The sequence below is a fragment of the Ips typographus genome, linkage group LG1 (genome assembly GCF_016097725.1).
Source record: "Ips typographus isolate SLU linkage group LG1, UJ_Ityp_2.0, whole genome shotgun sequence".
Taxonomy (NCBI): Eukaryota; Metazoa; Arthropoda; class Insecta; order Coleoptera; family Curculionidae; genus Ips; species Ips typographus.
The window spans coordinates 22,411,546-22,431,013 of NC_138422.1; the positions used below are offsets into that span (position 1 = coordinate 22,411,546).

At 34.4% G+C, this 19,468-nt stretch overlaps 1 protein-coding gene across 3 annotated transcripts in view; it reads left to right on the plus strand.

Moving 5' to 3' along the window:
- LOC145739849 (terminal nucleotidyltransferase 5C) overlaps window positions 1–19,145 on the plus strand; it is a 72,648-nt gene extending 53,503 nt beyond the window's left edge. For 2 of the 3 annotated variants that reach the window (XM_081995194.1, XM_081995199.1), the window contains exons 2-6: window positions 210–365; window positions 3,518–3,931; window positions 6,443–6,846; window positions 10,612–10,834; window positions 13,457–19,145. In XM_081995194.1, the coding sequence (XP_081851320.1) occupies window positions 210–365; window positions 3,518–3,931; window positions 6,443–6,846; window positions 10,612–10,834; window positions 13,457–13,639 (1,380 nt within the window). In that variant the 3' untranslated portion in view covers window positions 13,640–19,145. The remainder of the gene's footprint in view (window positions 1–209; window positions 366–3,517; window positions 3,932–6,442; window positions 6,847–10,611; window positions 10,835–13,456) is intronic. The other variant, XM_081995196.1, reaches the window with a different exon arrangement.
- Window positions 19,146–19,468: the final 323 nt, after the last annotated feature.

Genomic DNA, 19,468 nt, shown 5'->3' on the forward strand with positions numbered 1-19,468 from the left:
TGGCCGGCGAAGCACGACAGCTTTAAGGCAGGTCAAGATGGAATCGTGACTTCGAAGAAAAACAATCAAAGACGTGAACCAGTTACCAGGCGGTAGTTTAATCTCAATTTATTTAAAATGAGAAGGAAAGTGCCCCTGACATAGCGACATTTATTATTTAATCGTTTGACCCACATTTCGTAATCATATGAAATTGTTTGTTGTTGCAGTGTGACCTGGGGGAAGACACAGACGATGAGCCCCACGAATACGGCGTCGCTTCTACACAAATCAAGGACGCCACCTTCGACGAGGAGACCCAGGCCAGATTGGCTGTATTGTCTTATGAACAGGTCTGCAGGTTGAATGACGTCATGGAAGAAACCGTAAGTTGATTTTCGGTCGTAAAATTATGTCCCTGATCTGAAAAACGTTTTAGTTGTTACGATAGTGTTACAGTAAAAGTTTATAAACAGCTTTAGGACACACAGTACAAATTTATACTCAACTAAACTAGGTATGGACTTGGCTAGAATAATTTACTTTAATTATGAAAGTTTTATGAAACTTGTTCTGTAGAAGCAAAGGATAACACTACTGTTTCCAAATCCAACTTATGATCTCTGCTAGTATCTCTATGGAAAAAAATTGTTTCAGCCCGAAATGTTGCCATTTAAAGAAACATTTCAAACACAATATATTGATTCTTTTGACTATGTAGTCTGCTCTACATTCTGTTCCAATCAGTTTTCCGATATCTCTTACGGTTTTCGAGATAATGCCCACACTAACCAACATAAAAACTCTTCAAGTATAGCTATTGTGGCATTTGAACTTCTGTGCTCCTGATAGTGTCAAATTCTCCCTTCCATAGAATTCACCTCTCATATTTCTATGCTGGATGTCAAATCTTAATTTGCATAGTATTCCTGAAAAAAATAAGTACGGAATAATTGAAAATATTCATAAGTAGTTATAAATCATTTTCTTGTAATTCTGTCTTTCTGATAAAAATTCGTACTTTACACGATTTAAGGCAAAACAAGTTTTGAGTTGAACAGTTCAAGTTTAGCCCTTTCACTTATGTGTTCCTAATACCTGTTAATCTAACTGATCTATCTGCAGGGTATGTATTGCTTACTATGTCATATCAAATTTTTAATAGTTTTATGGTAAATAGTCATATAATTAATTCAAAGTATGAGTTGAAGTATTAGGAGAACATGCTTCTGTATAAAATTACTATTAGAAGTTTCTAGCTCCGTCTAATCACCTCTTTGCACGTTTGTGCTACTGATCTAAGTTGAAGTCGAACTGAAAGTAGGACAAGTAGCTAACTACAAATCATTTTTTACGATTCTGTACTCTTGTTACAAAATACAACTTTTGTTTAACATGAAGCGTGCCGCATTAACTAATTCAACTTTTAGAAAACCAATTAATCATTGTTGCATTTTTGTGGTTTGAACCTCAACCTGCTGTGCTGCTACTGTTACAAAATAGTACCTTTTCATATTTCTGCTCTTTGCATGTAAAATCACATTTTTGGTAATTAAGTTTCTGAAAATTTGCGAAAGTGACAGAAACAGCAATTCACTCATCGTTTAGTTTTTCTGAACTCCTGATATGCATTCCGCATTAAACAATTTAGCTTTTTGACAATTTTGTGCTTCTAAGGTAGAATCAATCAATCATATTATTGCATTTTTTTGTATGATTTTGTATGAAATTTGGCACAGAAAACCTATTAAAGGGAGCTCTAGATTTTTTTTGCATTACTGGTATCCTAATCTGTCGAATTGACAGTAGCTACACCTTTTTGCCACTTTGTAAGTAATTTAAACCTCCACGTTCTTTGCAGCTACTAATTCAAAACAGCACCTTTTCCTATGCTGTCCTCTGGATATAAAATCCCATTTTTGGTAGTTCAATTTATTAAAATTTTCAAAAGTACCACAAACAGCCACTCACCACTTAACGTTCCTGAACTCCTGAGAAAAGAGATTTGTACTTTACGTAAGGTAAACCCAAAAAATTGGCGTTGAGTATTAAGGTATCAAGAGAACCTATAAATTAATTCTCTGCATATCTATTATTCTAATATAAAGTCAGTTATCATTATTACCAGTAATCTAAAATCTGCACATTGATGGTATATTTGAATTTTTTAGTATTTGGAGAAGAATAGAATAAAAATCATCACTAGATTAGCGAACCCTAACTAGCTCGTTCTAATAACCTATTTGAACGTCTTTGGTACTGGTCTAAGTACGTCAAATGAAAGTAGAACAACTACTACACTCTTTACGAATCTGTTCTCTTGTTACAAATAGACCCTTTTCTTTAACATAAAGCATTCTGCATTAAACAATTCAGCCTTCTGACAATTTTGTGCTTCGGGTGCACGTTCCTAAAGTCCTGATAGAGGAGAATCGAACTCTACTTAATTTAAAATCTAAAAACTGGCACTAGAAATAAGTTCCTAGCTCTGTGTAGTCATCTTTTTACACGTCTGTGCCCCTGATCTAAGTCAAAGTCGAACTGAAACTAGGACAAGTAGCACAATTTATTTTTTTACGATTCTGTGCTCTTGTTACAAATTCCCACTTTTCTTTAACATGAAGCATTGTGCATTAAACAATTCAGCTTTCTGACAATTTTGTGCTTCTGGTGTACGTTCCTAAACTCCTGATACAGGAGAATCGTACTTTACTTAATTTAAAACTTAAAAATTAGCACTAGAAGTTCCTAGCTCTGTCTAATCATTTTTTTGCGCGTTTGTGCTCCTGATCTAAGTTAAAATCAACTGAAAGTAAGACAAGTAGTACAATTCATTTATTTAATACTGTGTCCTCTTGTCACAAATTGACACTTTTCTTTAACACAAAGCGTTTTGCATTAAACACTACTGTTTAACATTTCTGAACTCCTGATAGAGGATTCGTACTTTATGTAAATTAAACCCTGCAAATTTGAAAAAACTTACTTACTTCTGTACATCTTTGCACATCTGTTATTCTAATATAAAATGAATTTAACATTATTATCAATAATCTAAAACCTGAAAATTGACGCGGAAATGAAAGTAACACTAGAAGCTACACCATTCACCTCTCTGTACGTCTGGGATGTTGGCGTAAAATCCAAATTTTTTGATGTTTGAAGATTTGCATCGAATTGAAAGTATCAGGAGCAACTACACTACTTTTACTTGGATGTGTGTTCTGCAATGTAAAGATCACTCTTTTGGAGTTGTAAGCTTATAATAAAATTGAAAGTTTTAAGAGGAAATTGTTATTGTTTTGTAACTAGAACTGTTAAAACATAGAATTTAATTTAACTGCAAAATCTACATAGGTTCACCTCTTTATATTTCTGTACTACTGACGATTTATTATTTCCGTCGAGCTTCAGAATGGTACTTTTGGTAGTTTGGCGTTTATTAAAAGAAGCTCCAAACAGCATTATTGTGATCTTACATTTTTAAAAAAATATGAACTGAAATAACTTATATAAACATCAAACCATCTGATTCTAGGTAAGCATCGTGGGTCGTGGCAACTTTCCCACATTGGAGGTTCGACTCAGAGACCTGGTGGACATTGTCCGAGCCAAGCTAGAAGGCGACCCGACAGCTGGAGGCGCGGGAATGCGCGTGCGCGATATACGGCTAAACGGTGGCGCCGCGTCTCACGTCCTGGCCGCCGGTAAGTCCTCTCACCACTTAGCCACACGTGGAGACGACTTACCGGACGTGGCCGTTGTAGGCCAGGAACAGCCGTACAATGACGTGGATCTCATCTTCGGCGTGGAACTGAGCTCGCCCAGAAACTTCGACAAAGTCAAAGCAGCGGTGCTGAGCTCGTTGTACGATATGTTACCGGACGGGGTCAGTAGAAAACGGATATCCACTTGCAGTCTTAAAGAGGCCTACGTCAGTAAAATGGTCAAAGTAAGTTTTGCTTTTAAATGGGAAACTTATTACGTAGCCAGTTACAAAAAATCGGATTTTATGAAACAAATTAGTTTTGCAGACTTGCAAACTTTTCGCGTAAAATTTTACTTTATGTTGCTAGTTACGTATAGGAACTGTAATTAGTTCTGAAATGTGTCACTTTTTATGCCCAAACGAGAAAAAGTAGTTAATAACGTCTCTAAGGCAATTTAAAATTAATAATAAATTACGAGCTTCAACAACAAAGGTAAAAACTAGATAACACGAAAATTTATTGTACAATTACTCATCATCACTAATTAGTGATTGTGTGTTTGTCATCAGTAATTAGTTTGCAATTAATGCTCGAACATAAAGCATGGTCACAGTAAAGAAGTGTAGCTTTATTATTTGATTATAAGTTATCTGTTTCCGATACATTATCAGCGGTTTGTATTTTTTTTTGTGGAACACTAAAGTAACAAGCGCTTTTGGTTGATTTTTTCATTGTTTTATTTTTAGTGACTGTCCGTATACATCTACTTTTCAAAGGGACATATAACTAATATTTTGGAAACAATGCTTCCCATAGAAACGCTCATAGTTCTAGTGCTACTACAGCCACTACAAGTTTCGAGATATTACCGTATCTGGTTTATTTAAAGTTGAGACACTACAAAACCAAATTAAACCAAATGTGGCAAAGTCACAAAATCTCATTAACATATAACAGAAAATGGTTATTTACCTTCACAAGCAGACTAGTGATCAGGACTTGCCTCAGCATAACTGCAAGTGAAGAAAGAGTGAAAAAGCAATTTTTTTCTAATTATCTCCATCTAAATTAGAAGAGTGTAAAATGTCTTATTGCTGTATACGCAGGAATGGCAATGGCAGAAATGGTATAAAGGTGATATAACCTCATTACTTGATGCTGGTAGAAATACTTACTATCCTATACTTACATAATTTCAAGATAAACTTTCATCATCATAATCATCATTCTCAACGTGTTTTGGTTCATCTTTGCACATACACACCTCTCCAAGCTGGTGCATCCGGTTCTGTCAGCTGTTCTACTCTACTTTCCGGATATCGTCCTTCCACCTAGTGTTTGGTCTTCAGCTTCTGATTTCACTCTAGATTTCATCTCTCCAGCTCTTTCTTTTTATTTCCAGCTGGGTTCTACGTAAGCACTTGTTTACGCAATCTGTTCTCCATTCTCTGCAAATGACGGTACCTTACTAGTTGTTTTGTTCGAATGTTATCGACTTATGTTCCACTTATTATTTCTCCAATTCTATGGTTGGTGACTTTTTCTCACCTTGTCCTTCCTGCAGCCCTTCTCCAGTAGTACACAACATTTTCTCTGTTCTCTTCTTAATTTACAAAACTTTTGAACCATATGTTATAACACTTTTTACGATAACATTATAAATAAGCCTTGTATTTTTATTTGAGATGTTCGTATCCCACAACTTTAGTGTTATTGCTCTCCTTCCCAGAGTGTTTTGATCTACAATGGCATCGTCCTGTTTTCCGTCGGATGTTATTTTGAGGCTTCTTCTTCCTGTTCCCAGTCCCCAGAGTCTTTTATTCTCTCAATTTCCTGGATGCAAGTTTTTCTCTTATCCATGTGGTTTTTGGACTGCCTCTACGTCGGTTTTCGGTAGGTAATCATTGTTGTATGTGTGTTAAACTACCTACCTATCTATTAACTTTCTTGCTTGTTTTGTTCCAATATTTGCTGTGGACAATTTTGCACAAAGCGCAAACTGCTTGATGTGATGATGTACCAGCATTCCTGATTGTAAGCCAGCTGAACTGGAACAATTCAAGCTTTTGATCAAGCACAGTTTCCGATTGTTGGTCAAGATTTGAGCTTTGTTGAATGATATCCCTCGTCTTCTACATTTGTAAAAAGATTTCACTGTCAGCAGCCCAATATTGGGGGACTAATGGGATAAGGAGTTCAACCGTCTTTCCTCTTTTCATTTTGATCATTTTTCATTGTTTTGGAAGGTATTTCAGTCGGAAACATTGAGGCTAGGAAACTGTATAATAAATTACCAGCAGCAGGTCTATACATAAACAGCCATGCTAGCGTTTGTATACTGAGTAATGATGGAGAACTAGAGGACATAAGAATTAAACGCAATTGAAACCAACCAACGTCACTCAATCTAAGTAAATGCAACCAAAATGTAATCAATGTTTCAAGTGATCAGGATCGACTTAATATATTGATATCAGTAAACTGTAAAACATAAAGTTGTAAATCCTCTACAACTTTTGTATGGACAGTTTTTTCAGCTGGAAGCGTGGTTTCCAAAATATTAAGGTGTTCCGGACCTTCTGAGCACAGTGCAGGTATTCTTGTTATTCTACGTAAAGAGCCAAACTTAAGTCGCTTTAAGATAACGCTGTTGATGATTATTCTGTTTTTGAAATGGTTTAAAGTAGTCCTCCATCCAGACCAATAACCGAGTAACTTCTGGTCTGTCCTACATAAATTTCTTTTAATTGCAGGTGAACAATCCATCAGACTCCGGAGACCGTTGGTCATTGATCTCGTTGGGGTGCCAAAGGGGAAGGGGTGTCGAACTGAAATTCGTCGATCGCATGCGCCGTCAATTCGAGTTCAGCGTGGATTCCTTCCAGATCGTTCTGGATTCGTTGCTGTTGTTCTACAGATGCGCGGCTGGTACCGATGGGGACACCCGACCACCCCCAATCAGCGAGAACTTTTACCCCACAGTTGTGGGCGAATCCGTGTTCGGAGACTTCCCCGAAGCGTTGCGCCATCTTCAGAAACGATTGATCTCCACCAGGCGGCCGGAAGAGATACGCGGCGGCGGTTTGCTCAAATACTGCACCTTGTTGGTGAAGAACTACAGGCCGGCCCACCCGGATTATATCAGATCATTGGAAAGGTGAGTGCTGTTTTAATCCCAGATTTCATGCAAACAATCAAACTTTGGAGGGCGATTGTTGCCGAAAGTCTGTTCAAATTTAGCCACTTCCAAAATTTGCATAATTGTATTGTTATTCTTAATGGAAGATGTCTGGAATGTAGACATAAACAGATTTGAATTATCTTCTTTGGAAGATAGGCTATATGCAAATATACATAAACATGCAAATGACACAAAACATTGTATTGTCGTCCACAAGATGCTTCAATACGATAGTTTCTTAAATTGAATAAATTATTATCAAAACTGTTACTAAAATACTGTACCACTTTTAGCACATACTCTGAACATCATCATGAACAAAGGCAAAGTTTGGTTGTTGGTATCTTTCTTATTCACTGTTACTTAAAACAACGGTTCATTTGGACCATATTAAAAACAAACAACCGGTTTAATTGCTGTGAACCTAGTCTAATTAATGATATTTTAAAAATAACTAAAAACTAGTTTGCCATTAATTCTGAGAAGGTTAACGGATAAAAGTGGGTCCTGCATAATAAATAATATCTAAATTGATCTATGATGTTTGGTAGGTAGGATTCTTGGAATGATCCTATATTCTGTAGATAATGTTTTACTACCTGCTACTTTTATGAATAATAGCCTCTTGGATCCTTAAATTTGTATTACAAAAAGGTGTTTTATGGGTTTCGTCTGCTTTTTTTCTAGATCATAATTTTAAGAATATCTTGTATAATAAGAAATTGGTTTCCATTGTCACACCAGAAAGAGTTCATACAATTCTAGTTGCAATAATAAAACTGCGTAAAACAAAATTAAAATCAACAAAAATGTTTTATTCAAAACAATTAAACTGGAAAAAAGAGGAGTGATAAATAGGCGTTGTTAATTCGAACCATCATCAGCCCGGCGAATTATTCAATTAGAACGAATGGCGGTATTTGAGAGCCAACGTGGAATTAATTTCGACTAAAATTGGGCAAATTAGCATTTCAGTCGTGTTTTGAGTGTTATGTTTGTATTCTTGTCGCATATCTGCGTTTTGGCGCGCTGGCTAAATGCCTAATTGAAGTGGGAGAATTGGAAAACCCATAAAAGTCTTCTAAAAATAGTCTGAAGTTAGGCAAATTGGTTTGTTAGAATTATCATCAGGGTGTCTTTCTGTTAACTTCTCACTGCAAAACGGTTAAATTAAATATATTTTTAAATGATTCTTAAAATAACCGATGATTTTGTCGTGGAACGAGAAATTGCCAGATAATTCGATGGAGAACAGTTTTGGCTTTTAAACAATCATGAAGCTTTAACAGCACTATCTCAGAAAACTGGATGTTACCATGTTTGCCAAATTTGCATTTACTGGCCGTCTAGCTCACCTGATCTCACCAGCATCGATTTTTTTAGCATTCTTCAATATGAGACTTTGTCCACAAAAAGGAAAGTTATCAAAATTGTAATTACCAATGCATCCAATCAAAAATCAGGACTTAAAATAGAATATTATCCATTTAAGAAGAGACAATCGTTGCCTTGATTCGGAATTCTTGAAGATGCTATCGTTGACTGATTCGGATATATAAAAAGGATTCGAATATAAGCTCAGGAAATGTATAGGCTTAGATTTCCTTCACCAAACTTTGATTCCCATTATACCAACATCAATCGACTTTCAGTTCAGACATTCAGTTACTTTATTATCATTTTTGACCTGTTCTAATGTAACATCTTCATTCTTTTTAACGTTTTTGTCTTTATGACTAGTTTTAACTACAAATGGGCGATGATTCTGAATCTGATTTAATTCAATATATCTTTTAATAGACTTAAGATAACACATGATCACAGAACTACTGTTCTACCACACTATCTCTTACTTCGATTAATACCACTTCAGGATACTAGTTGCTTCCTGGTTTTGCCTGAACGTATACTCTATGACTGTAAGAGACACAAAAGCTTGCATGAGAAATGTTTTTAAAAAAATATCCTTTTACTGTACTTAAAGACAAAAATCAGGTTAGGTTAGGTAAGTCACTTCCCTTCCAATACGTTCTTAAGCAATTACCTTTTTCCTGAAGCTTTTAAGGACCAAAAGGCTCTTTATGATATTGGTAGAAAGTCTTATTACCTACAACTTTTCTCCTTAGAGGTCTAAAGCAAAAAATCCTGTTCAATTACTCACAAATCTTGTTTTGGTTTGCACTCTAAAGCTTTCTTTTATAATGTAGTGCACACTGTATAGCTTCATTCTTCTTGTTGATTTCACTGGTTACCAGACAATTTCCAAATCTGGATCTACACATTTTCTAGTTTACAGCTCACTAGCGTTCTTGATAAAGTACCAAAACAATATCGAATTCTTAGGGGGACAAGCCTCTAAGTGATGATTCTTTAAGTTTCTAAGGTTCAAAATATAAGAAAGATTAGAAAGCAAGAGTAACAAGTATTTTTATGATTGTTAGTCACCTGTAAAATATGGGACTCGTACTGGGATCACTAAATATAAACCAATATTTCATCAATTCATTTACAACTTTCTGTGAATTATCATGAAAGATACTACACTTTTATCAAATGACATATTTATCAAAAACAGATAGATATGTGATTATGTATACTAGTAATTTATGTCCTAGAATTTAGCTGTCAAATACATAGTATTTGTGGTTTCACTTGAAAAAGCCCAACTAAAGCAATTAAAGCAAATTGCCCCTCATTTACATCTACAAACTACTAGAATGTTGTTGTAAAGAGTTTATTTACTCATACCTAATACAGTCAACTGTGCTAATCCAATACTGAATACCCCAAAAACAATAACGTGGGTGGATCTCAGCATCTTCAAAGCAGTTACATAACCAGGTCAGTGTTCAGGTGATGCAAAAAAAATCGCATTATAAAATCGCATATCATTGACCCAGAACCGATGACAGAGTCGATTTCAGCGAGCCAGACCTGAGGTAGGGAGGGAACCTTTCGCCGTCGAAAGGTCGCGAAAGGAACGTCATTTTACAAAAGGTCAAGGCCGATGGGTAACTGGCCACCAAACATGATCATCTTCGAGGCGCAGCCTGCTTCAGGTGGTTGATCGAAGAAATTCGCGTTTCGTTTTGGCCTCGACACCCCGAAACTAGAAAGTACACACTCCAAGGAGACTGTTTGATCCAATTTAGTTAATTGCATCACGCGGAGATGTCGTTCTTTTTTTTTATTTGGTGACCGTTCCACGTTAATCGACTCTGTTATTCCCGACGACAATTCGAATTTAGTTGCGCTCCTTATTCAATCTAGTTGCTAAGCAATGGATTTGGTCGAATGCTTCAAGCTGATGAGAAGCAAATCGAAAAGTTTATTTGTTTTACTTGCAATGGGATTTGGTTTGGAGTAATTCGAACTGTCAGGTACAAGAATTTATGTATATTCCAGTGTCTAATTCAAGAATAGTTTCACATTCAAGAGAATATGAGGCACTAATTTTGATAGTATTTTCATATATCAACTACTACAACTTTAAAATTTGTTTGGGAATACTACAGTATCGAACTAAATATTTAATATTCAAGTAATAAAACCTCCATTTTACTGAAATGGCAAAATTTTGTTCAGTTCACTTTAGCTGAGACTAGATTAGAAAACTAACCTAAAGAAGATCCATTCTGATCAATATACGCATTTATACATTTTATGTGGTTCTTAGACTGGGTAATACCACAGACAAACTAATATTGAACAAAGAACTAATGATTTTCTTTTCCATTTCAGGTACATGTGCTCTCGCTTCTTCATCGATTTCCCCGACGTGGTGCAGCAGCGTTCGAAGCTGGAGACTTACTTGTGGAACCACTTCGGGAGTGGACCAGAGGAAGCTTCCTCCAGGCACCGCTTTCTCCTGCTTCTCCACGACGTGGTGTCGCAGAGCACCGTTTGCCTTATGGGCCACGAACGCAGACAAACGCTGCAGCTCATTAAGAGTCTGGCATGGCAAGTAAGTAATCGTTGATTACGTATAGATGGATGAAAGAAGAAGATTATGTTCAATGGTTTTACGCACAAATGTTCTTTCTTTAATGTGTGTCTGGCTAAGGAAACTTAAACAAACATTACAAACCAGTTTGTGCGTAAACACATTTACAACCAACGAATTGTTATTACGAATAAACACAGTCGCATGATCGGAAATGTGTTTTGCACACCTTTCCAAGCTTTCATCACAATTTTAGCCCTACAAAAACAATTTTCCGGTTTTATAACGTTAATTACACACTGCACGGTTGTTAGGCGGAATTAAATATTTACCTTACTTGACGCGAGGATTAGTGTTAGAAATGGAAGGTAAAAAATTTAAGCATATTTGCAAACGTGCGTGGGTTTTCAAGTTTGTAATTGGCTTACCTGATTTAATTCATTTTTTTTGTGCGGTTTTGAACAACGTTAAGTTTATTATGGTGAAAACGTGACTGCTGACGTGCAAAGGTAAAGAAAATGTAAACAGATTTTTTCTTTGTTAATAGGCTTTTTCCGGTTGAAGTGGAATTTTCTTTGTGCTACTTATTTACTGACAAATATTGCGAAAAATATTGTTTCAGAAAGGAATATATAATTAACTGGGACCTAAATGGTTAGGTACATGTGTTTCTACTAAGGATAGATTTCTTTGATATGCTTTTTTACATTTTATTTAACTTGGTGAATTGACTTAAAATGAAAGAAGAGAGAACTTTTGAACTTTCAACACACTGTAGTTTGGATAGATTCTGTAATTGAAACTTGCAACCTCCAAAAGACTTTCCAGGTAGTACCAAGAGCGACACTAGGGCGAATGAATATAGAATTAAATGATTTTCTGGACCTTGATGAATTGCGCGCTGTAGATACTTAGTAGAGATGTACCTACAAGATGAAGAAGAAGAAGTTTCTCTGAGAAATTGGGCGAGAACTCTTCTAAGACTAGAAAGAGTGATCGAGATCTACTAACTAGAAACAGCCACCCTGCTCTAACACTTCTCATTGCTTAAATAAGCAGAACCCTAGTTCAGAAATGTTGAAATATCCTGAAAAACACCTTCACCTACTGTAGATTTTGGTGCCTTATCAAATACTCATTAACAATCTCCAGTATGCAGACGACACCATACTTATTGCCAAAACGTAAACATTAAATAAACTAAATTTATGATTGTTTCAAAAATCAGCTCAGCAACAGGAAAACTTATGAATTAATGGGGAACTAGTAGAGAAAGTCAGTAAGTACAAATACTTAGGAACAACTGTCAATGTAAAGTCTTCACTTACAACATAGAGTTACATGTTGAGATGCTTTTTCTTGGTATTGTATATGGTACACATGGTAACAAATGAGAAGGTATTTGGAAGAATGAGAAAATAAAATAAAATATTGAACCCAATTAAAATAAGAAGCTGCAATATCTGGATCAAGTGATGAGGGAGAAAATATGTATTGTTGCAGAATATTATACCGAAATAGATACAGGAAAAAATAACAAGAGGATGAAAACCCATTTGCTGGTTAAATGACCTGAGAAAATGGTACAAATATAGTTCAATTGTTTGGAGCTGCGACATCAAAAGTGAGAATTGCCATGATGATAGCCAACCTTCTGAAAGGAGATGGCACTTGAAGAAGAGTCCGGCACACATGGGATGCCTAGACAATATCCAAATGGTTGATGTTAAAGAGTCACTGGACTTTGCAAATTTGAGTTACAGTTCTGACATGCCTCTGTAGTCTAAACAGGCATCTGCATCTACTAGTAATTAGTGCATTTACTAGCAATAGAGTGAGATCAGAGGAGTATATAGCATCGAGTTTGTATGGCAAAGTAAATTCTTAAGACTTACTTGCTAAACCTATTCAGGTCCTCCCACATACTACTACTGCTGCTAGTACTACTACCTATATTGGAAAATCTGCTCTACATATCAATGATTGTATCACTAAGACAATTAACTTGTTAGCCAACTTGGAGCAAATTGAAAACTGAAAAAGTCTGTACCAAACAAGGTTTTCTTCACAAATGTTATTTACTCAATTGCTTTTTAAATTATTACAATAATCTATTAATCTACTAATCATTTATACCATTTGGTCATTGTGCCAAACAATAGTTTTGAAGATATTGAGAGAAGTTTAAGTAACGACAAAGGCAAGAAAGATGTATTTTTCAAAAGTAGAGCAGTTGAGAAATCGTAGTGACAATCAAGACTAGTAATAGTCGAAATACATTTATTATTTTTTCTAAACACTTAATTATTCATTCTAATTAAAAACCACGTAACCCAGATGAAATGTAAATAGTAATTCAGCGTTCTTCGAAAATAATTAATAAATGTTTAATACGGACTAGGTGTTTTCCATAATTTCTATTTTCACGTTCTCAAACAGTTTTGACGTAATCTCCAATTAACGCTATCTTGACGTCATTGCATAATTTAAAAAAAAACCCAGCCAACGAACTAATTACCAAGCGCAACAATTAAAACGCAAATTAGCGCGATACTGCCAGAAATAACCTAAATCTTTATGTAGGCGACTATTTAAAGCGTGCATAAAAAAAGCGGTTTACTAGCAAAAAAATAATTGTTTCAGGTACTCTACCAAGACCAAACCCATCAGCAGCAACAGCGCATGCTCACCCCGCCCACAACAGCGCAGGCCGCTCCACCATTGGTCATCGCCAACGGTTATCTTTACGCCCCCATCACGATAACCACGTCCCCGTGTCAGTTTTGTGGGTGCGGCTCCACGTGGATGACGTGTTGCAGCACGTGACCGAATTGTGACACATCCGAACCGTTCCAGTGAGTTCGAGCCAAGTTTCATCAGTAATCTCTTACTCTCTAGTGTTTTTCAATGTCGTTTAAGTTTTAGTGGGACTCGTTGTGTGTATATAATAATTTCTTGGGGCGGGTTTTTGAGGGGCTGAATTATAATAAAGGGAGGAGGTTTCTTGTTGATCTCACTCGGTCTGTGAGTTGGTGATCGACTATCGAAGTTTAAAGAATCGAACATTCCTAGCCATTTAAGGGGAATTATAAAGTATGACTGAGGATGACGGCCTCGGGCGCCGCACAGCGTCCAAAGTTTTAAAATCAATTTATAATATTAAACAGAAAAATCACAAAAAAAAAACATGCATCGAGCATTCCAAAGTATCTGTAAAAGTCCCGGAAGGTTGTTTAGCAACATAGTCTGAACATGTTAGTTTTCCAGTATCTTGACACCTCCTTTTGCAGTAAGGGGGAGTGCTAAATTGGAAAGCTGCACCGCCTCAGCTACACAAACCCCTTTTCGGGATACCTTTAACAAAATAAAACACACAATCCAGAAATCTGTGACAATGAAAAATTACTAACGCTAGTCTAACTACTATTGTTGCAGCCCTACTGTTTCTATAAAAAAAAGTTTGCGTTTGATGTGAGGCTGTGAATCAAACATTTACTATTCGGTTGTGCGTTGTTGAGATTATCATTCTGAATTTAGTAGTTTTTTTTTTGGAACACACGGTTCCGCCTATTTTGCTACTAATTGAGGAGGGCGGTACTAAGTAGATGGGCGTGGTTTTGGGAAAGGCCTGGGAGTGGCCTGATTTTTACAGGTTTTTTGGAGGTTTTTAGGCCAGAGCTGGTTATCTGGACTATTTACACTCTTAAAAAAGATATCTGTAAGTCAGAAACAAATATTGAACAAGTGATTTCATAATCATGTTCTTTTTTTCAACGGTTGGACTAACAAAGTATCTAAGATCAGGAAAGCTACTGTGGTTTGGGCATTAATGGGTCATTTCAGTGAAAAAGGTTCAGAATTTAATTCAGTCAAAATAGTACGGATAGAGTAAGAGATCTGACCAAATATGAGCAATGAGAATCTGGCAAATAGGGAGAGAGAGAGATAAATTAATAAAAAGATAAATTGTGACTATATTTTGACGGTAAAACGAACGTTCTAGCTATCATAATAACAATGATAAAAGCTGTTAAATATTGATACTTTTACTGTTGTTTTCCAGGCCTGATCAGAAAAAATCCTGTTTAGGCGCAAAAAGCCAAACGTCAGCTTCAATTTGTCATTTGAATGCCTCTGCCGTCAAATATTGACACTTGTTGTCATTCACTTCCTGTTTCTGGGACGTCCTGTGTATTAAACTCATTAGAATGTTTCCGTAGTTTCTATGTTAACTATCTTTCTACTATAAGGTAACAGGTATACCGAAGTTTCATTAAAACTGACCTTCTGTGGAAAGCTACTAACACAACCTTCTCTCCATAAAATTCCTATTTTCTGTAATTTTTTTTATTCATACTCTCTAATATCATATTCAGCTCTAATATCACATTGCTAAACGAGTTTTTTCACGTCTCGTTCAAAAGAACATATTCCTTACGCTAAAATAATATATTTTTCAGAAAAAAATAAATAACGTCCTGCATGCCAATATGGGATGATTTACCTAGGGGATCAAAACCGATTTAAAAGAAACTTTTTTTTATAATTGCCAATATTTTGACTTTTATTACGTATTATTTACTGTAATATTAAGTAGCAAGGTCTGAAACAAAGATATTTCCATAGAAAACACATAATTTGGTATCGTAAATCGGTAGGAATATAGCAATTTGTCTTTTCTTTTATCTTCAATTTCACAATACTAAATTGCAATATCTTGGTGAAGATTTAATAAATGCTGACATGACCACAACTTTTGTGCCAAGTATCATCTTCACTTATTAAATCTTCCAAATGCTTGTTCTTGTAAGTTCTGTAAATGATTGGATTGGTACAGAAACGGTTTAATTTTTGTTTGTCTTATATGGTTTGTCTTTAAATATTCAAATTCGAAACAGTTTACAGTGTTTTTCAAGATTAAACACATTATTTACTATCAGTATTGTTAGTTTTTCAAATATTCCACTGAACTTAAACACAGCAATTATCATGTTTACCGTTGAATTACTAAGTTTATTAAACCTTCCTCATTTTTTTAATGGTAACAGTGAAGTGTTTTTATTAATCCTCTATTTACTTAAAATCTTTAATCACATTTGGCATTGTTTTTAACTTAGTGGAACTTTTGCAGCTTATTTTCCTGACGTCAATTGCCCGAAATATAAAATCAAAAACTCGAAAAGTCAGTTTTAAAAAGTTTCAATTTGTCAATTTTTTGGACAATTTAGATTATTACAATCCTCCAAACATTAAAAGAGATTTTCTTCCTTGCAACCTGTATGAAACTACAACTATTTTATTATCAAAATAACTGGTCAACTGTGGAAGTAAAGAGAGTGACCTTTCCTTATTTACCCAAACAAAATACAAGTTGTAAGGGTCAATTTATTATCTTTCCTGACAATATTTCTATAGACAAACAACAAAAACATTCTGGAAAGCTTTCCATTTCAACAATTTTACAGTTTCATTAGCATTCAATTGGCAAATTCAAAAGTTTAAGATCTCTCATTTTTAAGCAGTACCATTTATCTGTTTACCTTATTTAGAACGTTGATCCTAGTGATTTCAGTTCCCATACCCAGTTTTTTTACCATCATCCTCAATGTCAGTAATATCGTCTATAGAAGATTTAGATGAGTATGGTCCTCCAAATCTAGTATTTTTATGAAAAAGCTGAGCATCTTCTTCAGAAGATATTTATTCAGCTTTTAGACATAAAAGCACATCCTGCTTTAAAAATGTTAACCTTTTGAACCATTTGTAACATCATCTATAGATTGTGTAAATGAAAATATTCTCCAGTCTGAATTCTCTAACATCTTCAAAATTTTCACTTTATGCAAATTGCCATCTTCTGTAGAAGATATTCAGCTTTTATCCTCATATAAAAATAATTCTCCCAAGATTATCATATTTGTCAAATTGACTTGTGGTATGATAGTCTTACAGCCTACAGATGTTTCTTAGAAAGATTGTTACCTTTTGGAAAGTGTCAATGAGATATCAAGTCCTCTTTCGTAAGTCTGATTGCTTTAATTAGAGAAAATAAAAGCATCTTCTGCAGAGATGCTTTTGAAAGCTTTAAATCATTGATGATCTATCGCTTTTTAACATCCTTTCATCAGTGATTGATATATTCACATAATTTCTTCAATATCACAATGTCACTTTTCAGAAGACTTTTACCTTTTTCACCTTAGCAAAGCCAACAGTTGTAATATCTCAGATCAAACATTTCAACAAGTTTTTCAGAAGACTTTGCTTTTTCTTTTGGGATTGTAAATCTGTTGACAGAAAAATCCTGCAGATGAAGAAGAAGATGCTGTTAAAACCAGTTGCTTAGGGTTCTCCAAGATTCTTATCTTCTCTACTATCCTTCAGACAAGAATACACCAAGACCCAGTAACCATCTTCACACAGTTTAAACCATATTATACTCTCTATTCAAAAGATTTTTTTCTTTTGAATCTTGTCAAGCAAAAGATTTAAAGGCAACATGTTTTTTAGCATTTTTACTATTTGCAAATTGTAGACTGATTGAAATCATCTTCTGTAACTGTTGAAACGATCATACTCTTCAGAATATTCTCATTTTTCTTGTCAATTAGCTGTAATCGCTGCTATAAATGTTCAACACGATTTGATTTTTGCTTTTCCAGGTGATTTTCATTCGTTACGAATTTTGTTAAACAAACTTCATTAACAATGTTAGTCAAAATTTGATCTACAGTTTGTTCAGTGTCATCGTAGGCTTTTCATTATTTTACTTTTAATTTTGCTGAATTGCATATGTTAATATTTAATTTTTATCTATGATTTTAGGAATTATTTATTTTAATTTTGCCTGTGGAATGTAAATATGTATAGTAATTCACACGTCACACAAATGCTCTGAATATTTCTGTTAAACGTGCTTTTGTAAATAGTTTCTTTCACTGACAATAACTAGAACGAGTTTGATGAGGACTGAATAAGCATATAAATTGAGTCAGTCAAGTGCAACTCTTATGATTATCAAACCACTAAAACCCAACTGAAAGAAAGAACATGATTAAAATAGCAGAAAAGTAAAATAAAACTGCTTGAATAAATTACACTTAATTCATATTTAAGTAACTGGAAAAAGTAATTAATCACTGGAAGAATAAAAAGCCTCCAAGACAGTAATTATTCACAACCTCAATTAATAACGCCCTCCTCAAAATCTAATTAAAAAAACACTACATAATTTAGCATCACGTGTTGTGTTTCGCTCAAATTGATAACTTTTTAGCACGTAAGAGTTTCACTAAGTCACTTTTAAGGCTTTATTATTGTAATATGTTGCAAGCATTTGGGTGACCTCTTGCCGTTAATTTCGACTCTTACTAAAAAAAAAAAACAATGAAATTACTTACTATTGTAAGTTTGTGTATATTACACTGTTGATAACGAGTTACTCTCTTTAAAAAAAAATATATATATGTTTTTCTGTTCAGTTTTTTAGCTAATTAGGTATAAGTAACTATTATATAATTGTTAAGGATTTGTAGTTAAATTGTTTGATATTCGATGGGCGAAAGCCTGTATGAAAAAATGTAAGTTTGGTGTATATTTTTTGGTTAAACTTACATTATATTGCATTTACTTTGCAACTTACACCCACTATAATTCTACAACAGTACTACAGTTTTAATTTCTAGATAGTGTTACGCTAGTTTATGTGTTAGTTATATTATCGCGTTAATGTTTATACTATTATATTATAACAGTCTCATTTACTAGAACGCTTTATTTACGAGTTACCAAAAACGGTGGATCCGTATCAGAAACAATTTCGTAGACATGAAATTTATGTATATGTCGTGCCATTTGAATTTACTTATATACTTCTAATTAATTAGTAATTGGTATATGGTGACAAATACAGTATTACAAGGATTGTGGCTGTAAATTCATTTGAGTGGTACATTTCTCTTAAAACACGAGAAAACTACCTATTATTAAACTAAAGCTGAAAAACCAATATGACAGTACATGCTTACAAAAACTTATTAATAAAATACTTAAAAAAAAATAATAATTAAATTTATCAAATAATAATTAATATTAACTAGTAATTAAGTCGAGATTCACCGTTATAATTTAAAAAAGAAAAAAATCTATTACAAATAATAAAAGGCATATATAAAATATGGTTTAAGAGATATCTATTTTGATTGAGGAGCCTATAATGTTAAAACAAGGGGGGACCCTGTATATTTTTATTGTTCTCAACGTCGTCGGGTCCGTCTTTATCAATTTAAAAACGTGAAAATTATATAAAAACTAATAAAAGTGTCATAAAACACCTGACTGAGTTTTAATTTCCCAATTAAACCTAAAAATAGTTGGAAGTGAAAAAAGTAGTTCATTATACGTTATCATTTCACTTTTAAAAACTATTACTTTTTACATGCTTGACGTCAATTATGTATAATTTATCATTGTTCCGGTGTTAATTAACTGTATTATCAACGTAATTTTACACTTTGCTTCAATGATGTCAAATCTACTGAATTGTTCCTAGTGCTAAAAGGTTATATTACTAAAAAATAGAGACAGTTTAAGGGTTTTTAATCCTTTTTGAATCATCTAAAACAGTTTTTTTCACAATTTTGTGACAAGTAACTT